Source organism: Montipora foliosa, chromosome 13 (assembly GCF_036669935.1).
Source record: "Montipora foliosa isolate CH-2021 chromosome 13, ASM3666993v2, whole genome shotgun sequence".
In the NCBI taxonomy this organism is placed as follows: domain Eukaryota; kingdom Metazoa; phylum Cnidaria; class Anthozoa; order Scleractinia; family Acroporidae; genus Montipora; species Montipora foliosa.
Window position 1 is genome coordinate 33,913,517 of NC_090881.1, and position 10,113 is coordinate 33,923,629.

At 38.1% G+C, this 10,113-nt stretch overlaps 2 protein-coding genes across 2 annotated transcripts in view; both read right to left on the reverse strand.

Annotated features, from left to right (window-relative positions):
* LOC137984063 (nucleoside-triphosphatase ntp-1-like) overlaps positions 1-2,180 on the reverse strand; it is a 24,133-nt gene extending 21,953 nt beyond the window's left edge. Inside the window, exon 1 of the mRNA XM_068831274.1 lies at positions 2,021-2,180. The gene's annotated coding sequence lies outside the window, so the exon portion shown is untranslated. The remainder of the gene's footprint in view (positions 1-2,020) is intronic.
* Positions 2,181-4,159: 1,979 nt separating this feature from the next.
* LOC137981917 (ectonucleoside triphosphate diphosphohydrolase 1-like) lies at positions 4,160-6,688 on the reverse strand. The gene has a single exon (XM_068828948.1). It carries the CDS (start codon positions 6,686-6,688, stop codon positions 5,423-5,425), a length of 1,266 nt encoding a protein of 421 aa, XP_068685049.1. The 3' UTR covers positions 4,160-5,422.
* Positions 6,689-10,113: the final 3,425 nt, after the last annotated feature.

Genomic DNA, 10,113 nt, shown 5'->3' on the forward strand with positions numbered 1-10,113 from the left:
AAACTTCGTAATTACAAGTTTCGGTAACTTGGCGTTGCTTGATTTACCATTTTTGTTTTTGATCTCAGTTCCGGCTATCTTCTGTTTGCTTTTCGTACTTCAGCCTTTGCTCTAATTTTTCCTTTTCAAATCGCATTTCCTCTTCATATTTTCGTACTCAGGTCTCAGCTGCGTGATCTTCTTCTTCTTTCTTTGCGGCTTCAAGCGAAGCGCTGTTAGATTGCTTAACCCTTGCGTCAAGACTAACTAACTATGGTCAAGATCAACAATGGTCGTTTCAAATACGCCCACATCTTCATCTAATTTCGTGCTCCAAAGTTGGATTTCATCTTCCTTTTCCCCCGCTTCAAATCTTAATTCTAGTACGCTAACCTTAATGTCGTGGACTTCTTCCACTTGCTAGGGTGTTGCGTAGCCTTTCCATATATGTGAAGTTTTCATTCTTTATCGCAGAGTCTGTTTGCGAACGTGTGAACTTCAATAGTTGAAGCTTCGCGTCGATTGTCTTGTAGAATTGCTCGATTTTTGCTATCATCTCGATCTGATTGCTGTGTGTCCCGTGAGAGGTGCCACTTTTGTCGGGAACGGGTATCCAACATATAAGTCGCAGGTTTATGTCTCAAATTGGTTTACTGTTGCTTCCCTGATATACAGATTCCTTCGGTTTTCTATTTTTTCCTCTCTCTTCTCACACACCCAAAAAAAAAACGATCTTGTTACACTATTTCGCAATCAAAGGTTCAATGTTCAATGGAGATTGTCTTTCACTTAATAACGATAATGGTAATGCTTTCTTGTCATGTTATGTCATGCTATGTCACGCTTCCGACATATCGATCAAGGCCAGTGATCACAGAAAACAGGCTCTGATTGAGAATCCCAACAACCTCAGTGCATAAAGGCTTTTTAACATGGGAAAACTGGTTTTTATCTCTCATTGCACAGACCTCAGAACAGATTGTGAACTAAGAAGATTTGTTAATCTACTTTCAAGAAAACAAATTTGCCACACCTTCCAAAAAGAAGAGGAATGACAAGGGATATTTCATCTTCTCAAGTTAACATACTTCCTTCATTACATGTTTACAACTATTGCATGGCTTTGGACAGTGACAACATACACTTAGCTACGCCTTAAGGACGGTGCCTACCATTGTTATTGCGCATACGTTATGCTAATCTCTAGATACTCAGATTTCCTATCGGCCATGCTTATTAATACAAGGATATATTTGAATGGTTCAAAACTATGTAGAGAAAGCAGAACTTAGCAAGTGCTCTTGCTATCCAAAAAGAAAATAGGGGTAAACATATATTTTTCAGAAATAATAAAGCTTCAATATTAATTTGGAAAAGAACGCCATAAATTGGTTTGTATTTTAAAGCTTTTTACAAATATTGTTGATTAATTATCTTCGAAAAATGCGTGGTTACCCCCAATTTTATTTTGGATTTCAATACTACTTGTTAAGATCTGTTTTTCCCGCATAGTCAGTAAACCGTGCAAAAATACCTTTAAATTTTTCATTCAGTCCCGTCCGCGCAAAATTACCCATCACCAGAAAATGTTAGCATTTAAAGTTGGGGGAAAAGCAATACATCATTTTAAAGCTAACAAAATAAGCTCTCCAACACCATATAGCTTAGTTACAAGGAACTAAAACATTTTATAACAAGAAAATATAAAGGAAAAAACTGAAAAAAAGAAAAAAAGACCCAAAAATCAGTTTTCCACAAGAATTTGACATTTTAACGTTGATTACGAATTTTTGGACGCAAAATAAAATCATTTTATCGGCTTTCTTTGACGAAAATTTGACCGAAAACTGACCAGGCACGAATTTTATTATCTAAATCTTACCTAACCCAAAGGATAAAACAATTCGCTAGACATGTAACTAAGGTAAACATGCAAGAGCGAAAGCGAAAAAAGGCGAATATTTTGAGGCAAAACACAATTGTGTATGAGAAGTCTGTAAAGGAAATTTATGCAAATATCACGCTGGGCAAATCATCTTACCTTTTCAGCGATTTTGAAGCTTGAAATTCCATCCAATGAACCGAAATCCTTTTCTTTATCCTTTCCGATGTATTTAGTGTTATTTTTTGGCTGAAAAACTCAACTAAAGCCTCTCCGCGACCGAAATTTCGTCTTCGCGAGGCTTCAAATGGCCTGAAGTGAAATGGTATTCATGTAGGCGTAATAAAATCTACAACGACGACATTTTCAGGGAAACTGGGGCCATACCTCCCCAGTAAAGAAACACGTCAAATTTCACAGCAATCGATGGAAATGATGGCGGCGTTCTACGAATCCTATAAGAATGATGCTTGCAAGCATCATTTTCAGACCAACTAAACACAATTAAGGAACATTGAGGGTCTCGGGGAAACAAAACACACTGTTTCCTTTCGGGCTAGTAATTAAATGCTTAGAAACAACCCGTCAGCTCTATCAGGCCGTGTCTGGCTTATACAAGCAACCTCTGTGTAATTATGGTTTTATCTACAGCTGATTACACGTAATCTTCAGGCCTGGCTTTTTTAAAGACTTCAATCAATCTATCAGATAGATTAATTTCGACTTTAATAAAATAACTCTTACAAAATATTTTTATAACGACTGACAGCAAACATAGCATCGTTAAGTTAAAATGGAAACGAGAGACAATGAACTGAAAGTCACTACAGCCTGAAATTTGCGTTTTGCCAAACCCCAAAGGAACATGTTTTCTTGCCTGTAAGTGCTTTACAAACGTGAGTGCAATTTGTGACTAAACGCAAAAAAAAAATTAAAAGAAAACGAAGTCGAACTTAACCTCGGGAGTTTCCCTTGGAAAGCCCGAGTAATAATCTGGTCATACAGTGTTAATTGTAATCATTAAATAGACCATCTGCTGAAAGGAAAATATACCTACCATTAAAACACTAATAATGCCTTTTTACTGTTTTTAAAGAGCCAATCGGCGATGGTAGCCCCTTTCAATTATATAATATTTTCAGCATTTTGATGTGATATGAAACATTTCCGTTTCACTGCGGGTTATTTTTACAAACGTGGAGCGCATGCAATAAGTATATCCATACAGAAAATGCACTTTGCCAGCGACATATATATATTTTTTTGCAACTGAATTACCTTGAATTACTTGGAACTATAAAACACCTGTGGAATACGTTGGTTTAAAAGAGATAGAACTTGTGTTCAACTAGTAGATTGCTACCTGTATTCCTTGAGAGTATCCCCGTTTAAAATAAGCAGTATGTTAAGCGCTACCCCTTGTGCTGTCCCAATTTGGATAATCTTTCGGTTAGTGCAAGATTGTGGATTTTTTTTCCGAGGCCTTTTTTGCAATAAGTAACACTGCAATCTTCTTTCGCTTAGAATACGTATGTCGATACATGTCGGCAATGAAAATATAAAGGCTTTCGTATAATTATTTTCAATCACAGATCCTTAAGTTTGAAAATTTCATCAGTTTCAGCAAAGGGGTGACCTTGTGAAGCAAGATAATTATGCTGATGCCTTGAAAAACTTGCAAATAATAATTCATTTTTCCCTTTATGAATGAGTTTCAGGAATTAGTTACCATTTTTCCCACAACAAATGGATGACTTGTTTGTTACTCAGTCCGGTCTGGAAACTGCCTCCGAATAAAATTCTTCTATCTTCAATGAGAATCCCAACAGCCTCAGTGTGATAAATGACTTTTTAACATGGGAGTGATTTTTATCTCTAATTTCACTGACCTCGGAACAGATTGTCAACTAAGAAAATTGAACAAACTGCTTTTTAATGAGGACGACGATGGTCATTATTATACGACACACATGATTTATCTCAAGAGTGTGAGTTTACGTGAGCCCAGAACAAACGAGATTCGTTAGAAAATACTGTTCATTCTATTATCTCATTATCTGATAACTTAAGACACTCAACTCTCAAGGAAACAACCATCCACAGGTTTTACTGTAAGCGAACTTCAATGGACTTATTGACAACATGATAGGCTTGTTTAAAGTGCTTCTTTCTTAACGAACCTCAGTTATTTCAATAATAATAATAATAATAATAATAATAATAATAATAATAATAATAATATAATAATAATAATAATAATAATAATAATAATAATTTATTTCTAGTGCATTCCAAAATCTCAATGCCCTTACAAAAATAAAAAATAAAAAAAATAAAAAAATAAAACTAATAAAGGTAGAAGTAGGGTTGGCGTAGAACAAGCGATACACTAATGTGGTCCGAGATAGATGTTGGGATTTGACGTCATAGGTGGTTCGTGTTCGTTAGTTTTCGGCTGCACTCTGGTCCGCAACTTTTTTTTTCCCAAGCGCTCCGGTCTCCCTCCTCTTTGAAAACCAGCATTTGATTCGATTTGATCTGATATCAGTTGCTTTTAGTCTCACCAATCGATAAATCATTTGTTCTAGGCTGTATAACCGTTACCTTAATGAAGTGTTTCGTGTGAAAAACTCCCTTATTAACCTGACTCACAAGACTATGAAAGTTCATTCATGACTTTAGAAGCCAACCAATGTGTTAGTGTCCAAAGAAAACAACTTGCTAAGGTAAACAAGACGCTTGGTGGCGGTTACGTGGGATGCTCCTGCAAATGTCACTGATCCCTGAAAACGACTGAGAGTCACGAGGCAGGGGATGTGGTAAAAGCACTTAGGAAGGTCAAGTGTGATGAGAATCGAATATTTTTTACTTCGCGACTTCAAGCGTTTTCATGAATCTGAATTGATCTTTTTTGTATGATATGCTCACATTCATTAACAGAAATTTCACTTACATTTATTTACGGTGAGAACCTGAAATGAAGGCTTTCATTGCCGTTCTATCGCGCTTGACCGACAAAATCAATTTAAAAGGAGGCTTAGGGCAGTTGCTAGCTCTTAGAGCAGACGAAGATCACTTGAGGGACACTTTTTTCAGCGAATTTCTGAGAACGAAGTAATTCGAGGAAGGGAAGTGGTGTGTTGGGATGTCCGTGTGAGCTTTCCCGATTATCTTTCGGGCGAAAATAAAAAAAAGGCAAGAATGTTGTATGTCCGACATGACAGTATTAAGCCAAGAACTTCGTAACAGGCACGAAGCTAATTACCATATGTGACTTCCATGAAAACGACACTCGTGGCCATATGTGGGTAAAGTTTGTTGTTGGTTCTTTACTCTGCTCCGAGAGGTTTTTCTCCGAGTTCTCCGGATTTCCCCTCTCCTCAAAACCTAACACTTCTAAATTCCAATTGTTTCGGATGCAGGACTTCCCTGAAAACTACTTTCGCGTGAGTGTAGCTTCCTGGGTAAATATCACTAATTATTATTTCATTCATTATTATAATCCTGTTGGTACATCCAAAGGACAAGACTTCCCTCAAAAGAAGACGGACGGGAACAGTTTCACCCAAGTAACCCAGTATTGTACAACATGGCGCCCAGACCCCATCCTAAATCAAAACCTTTCAACTTATCAACCACATAAATTGCTTTATCTTCAGCCAAGCGGTAACCTCCCGCAAGAAGCTCGTAGATAAAATTGCTACCAAAGCAGTCCCTTGCAGCATATCTGTCGGCGTGAATATCTTTGTATTTCTTTCCACATGACTTTCTGGAGCAATCTTCAAACATAGCTACCGTCACCGCTTTGACTTCGCCAGACTCGGCTAGTCCCAGGTTCCTCGCGATGTAGAATATTCCGGCGAAACCAAAGATCTCTCCTTTAAGGTCTGGTTGATCATGAAACGGACTGTCAGGGGAACGGCTGAAAAACGATTCTTGAATAAATGCCCGGCAAGTTTTCAATGAAGCCTTTCCTACAACAGTGACGTCTTCTTTTACTCCGATGGATATATTCTGTTTAAGTCCGTCAACATCACAGGGACTTTTGACAATACCTTTCGTTAAACTTTGCTGAGAAAACATTTGCATTGTTAGGTACCTGTGGTAAGCCAGATCTAAGCCATATCCAAGATAACTTCTCGAAAATAAATTAATTTTCTTATCACCAAATGTCACAGACATGGTTTCATTCCCGGCTGGCGATTCAAACTCATTTTGAGTGGAAGATCCTCCTAAATCGATTATTCCATAGGTTGGTTTTGAATTTCCAGGTCGAATCGTACCCTTTAAAAAGTTCACAGTAATCCAGCCATACATTCCTTCATTGTCGCCAGAAATAACTCTTGCATCCTTTGAATCAAATTTGAATGGACATTTCTTCTTATTACTCAACAGTTTTTTAACTTCCTTCAGCGTGGCGTTAGCAAGGTCCGCTCTCAAACCCCGCATTCCACCAGTGGCTAAGAAAAACAACGGAGTTGAGTTGTGTTTTTCTTCAGGAACAGTGCTTTTTGCAACGTTTAACAAGGGTGTTAGATAATCTTCAACGGATCTTGGTCTTTCTGCCAGAGAGTCGATTCCAGGTTCAACTTTACCGGGAGAGTGGTCAAGCTGTTTTACATCTCTGACGTCCAGCGGTGGGGATTTGGTGCTTATTTTGTAGATTTCCAATTTCGTTTTCGTTTTCCCAGCATCAAATACAATAGCGTACTTTTTTGGGCCTGAGTCCGCGATTGACTGATCTTTAAAGTGTATCCGTCGACTTTCACAGGTCAGCAACTTTGCTGCGACGAGCATGAGCAGTAGAAATAGGCTTCGTGGGCCCATAGTTCCTTAAACCTGCGAAACAAATCAGAACTCTAAATTGCAACAACGGAGAGCCCATAGCTGCCTTATACGCACAGCATGACTTGGCTGTCTTGTTGTGATATTACGTACCGTAGCTTAATCTGAGATGAGAGCAAACACTTAGTTTGGAATCTTTCCGCCCGCGGTGATTGACATAGTAGTAAACCTCACATCTTAAAGTATTTGATAAGGTTTGTGTAGAAATCATAAACGTAAGGTAATTTTCCCGATATGAGTTATAGTTAATCAAAATCTTGCATGTTGACAAAATGATGAAATCTTCAGTACTGAACTCGCAGCAGCGGTATGTTGGAAATGCCCAAAATTTATTTTTCTTTCAGCTGTTATTTGTACGAGCATCAACCACGGATGTCAATTTTTTAATTGTTTCAAGGTCTTCATGTAAGCAACCTTAGAGGGAGGTCACCGCATTGTTCACAACACTGTTAATTTCGAAACTTTGCAGCTGGTTGCCAAAACGTGTAGCTGGTAAGAGGGGCGCTAAATTTTACTTAGCCACATTAAGAACAAGAATGGTTTTCACCAGTTTTCTCTCTCGCCACGTTAGTGTTTCACTCTCCCTTGGCCCACTGGTTTCACTTTGTATGTCACCCCCTGCAATTCGTAGATTCACCTTATTTCCGATCCGACAGCCTGTACCAAATCAAACTACTACTTTTGCTTGGTGGTCTGTTGATTTTATTGTAAACACTAAGAGATGTTCACCAATACGTTATCCGTTGTCATGAGCTCTCCAGACTTCACCTTTACTTCTTTTGTTCCATACTTTGCAAATTTGAACATAGCTTTAGTCTATTCAGTCCTTGAGGATGTTTCTAACTCTTCCAAAATGACTGTATCACTCTATTTCTGGGCAACATGGTATTCCGAGAAAACGCTTTAAAGAGCGATGAAAGTTGCAGGCCGCGAACGGTAGTGAATTTTCACTCATTTAAACTTAGAACAAGACGCCTGGGATGTATTATTCGGGATGTATTGATTGTGTGAAATGAAATGATGTAATAGTTTAATTTCATGTTAAAGATTAATGCTTGTAATTGACATTATAAGAAAAGCGATATGATAAACAAGCGTTTTGAGCAGGCGATGACTATAATACATATTGTTTATGGCAGCAAGATAGTAAAATGCACGAACTCACTCAAGATAAGTATACTCATTCTAAAGAGTTTGTTTCACTCTAGCCATCTTAACAGTCAAATCTTCTGTTAGCCCCCTCGGGTCTTAAAAGGGTTAACAACTGTTTTTACAATAAATAAGTTCCACTGTAATTACAGATTTATCTTTCTGGTAATCTCTCGCCATTTTCCAAAGTTTACCAGTAGTTGCAATTCACTGTAACTGGACAATTTGTGTTAACTGTTCGAGCATCCCACGGATATGCCCTTATAGGCGTCTTGTTTATCAGATAAAACTCAATGCTCAATGCCTCGTATTCATACTCTAGGACATCTTACCAGTGGTCGTCTTTAACGTCCCCGTCTAAGACTGCTAAAACCTCTGCTAATCCCCGCTTCACATCACAGTCAAACATGTTAGAGCGAGTTTCAATCGAGTGTCGTAAAACCAAAACCAAAGTGATTACTTTGGCCAATCAAAAAGGACGGAGACAATCTGGTAAACCAATCGAAACTCGAAGCAATTACACGTAGCCGACTCAAAGCGGGGGATAATGTGCAAACGCGAGCCACGATTGGTTTGGTTTCACTGCTAATTGGTGGAAAAAGTGGCCCGAGAACTTTGAACCAATCACTGAGTGAAGTAATGCAAAACCAAAGCAATTCGCTAATTACGCTCGACACTCAATTGAAAACCGCTCTATTGGATAGTGACAGGAGCTCACCAACCCGAGTAGATTTATATGTAAGAGAGGAAGATAAAGCACGCCAACTGTTGTAAGAGCCAATCAAAACAGAGCTATCTCAGCGTCAAGGAGAATATGATTTTATTTGATTTTATTTATTTTGAAAAAACATTCAGGGAAGATTACAATAAAAAAAAATTACAATGACAGTTCTTCAGATATCTAGCACTAAGGGCTACACTCACACTACACTGAACTGGGGTTAAGGTTTTTAATAATTCAGAGTATTCTCTTTACGAAAAATTGCTTTGGGCATCTTAGAATCTTAACTGCAATAACTCATAAGCAGTGCTTATTTGTTTAAATTAAAATAAGATTTGAAGTCCTTTTAAATTCTTCTAAGTGCTAATTTTTGCGAGTACAGACAATTTTCAGCGAAGAGAAGGGTACAGTTTAATTAATTCTAGTATTGGTGGATCGGTCTTAAAAGGGGCTTTGCCGAAAGAATTTCAGTTGGAGATAGCGAGAGAGATGCAGCATTTTCTTCATTGAAGTAAAGTGGAACCCCGTCTCACGGCCACCTCATTATTGCGGCCACCATTTTTTTTTTTGGCCCGGCAAAACGGCCAGCCATACATTCTCTTACAGAAAAACCTCGTTAATGCGGCCACCCGTTAATACGGCCGACGGCCACAAGTTTAAATCCCAAACAGTAGAATCCTCTATAATTTCACCCGGTTAATAGGGCTACTCGCGCTAAATTAAGGAGCCAAAACACCTGTGACATGTCTATTTCATTGACCTTTGTAATTTACCACGGTAATCGAACAGCCGATTTACTTAACAAAGTACTGTCATCAATACTCCTCCCTATTTTCATTACAAACATGATCTTGACACTACTGTAACATACAGTAAGGCAAATTGCCAAGGGAGTCAGAAGTCATTGACCTTACAGTAAAGTCTTTAAGTTGGGTGATTACGGCAACTTCAGTTTTTTAGAAGCATAATAAGCTGGGCCTGTTCTTGTTTTTTATTTTAGGCCCAGAACGTACGGCACACTTAGCAATTTTAACTGTTTTACCGACTGAGCGAAGTTTCAAGTATTTTATACAATTACTGTACGAACATTGCTGTTGTTTATTAAAGAGAAAAGTTGTTCTGGAAGTGCAAATGCTATATATGTCATTTCGTCCCTTTAGTCATAAATTTCATCCTACCCCGGTAATACGGCCACTCCGTTAATACGGCCAATTTGTTTAGGCCCGTTGATGACCGTATTAACGGGGTTCCACAGTTAAGTTCCTTAGATCAGTGGCAATTTCAAAGGCATGAATAATATAATCATTATTTCGACAGTGGATACAAAGCGCGTCATTTTCGAGACGCGGAAATATGATACTTTCTGTTACTGAAAAATAAATTTGCTCGGGAAAAGATTGACTCAAGGAATTACAGGAGAACGAGGCTCATGATAGTGACCAATGACGTGAGAAAAAGGTGAACTTAGAAATCACAAACTTATTTAAGTAAAAAACAAGCGATAATTATGCAGTGGAAAATTCACTTACCAGTGTTT

What these genes read in the sequence shown, in the direction of transcription:
- LOC137981917 (XM_068828948.1), bottom strand. Translation starts at nt 6,688, where the DNA reads ATGGGCCCACGAAGCCTATTTCTACTGCTCATGCTCGTCGCAGCAAAG.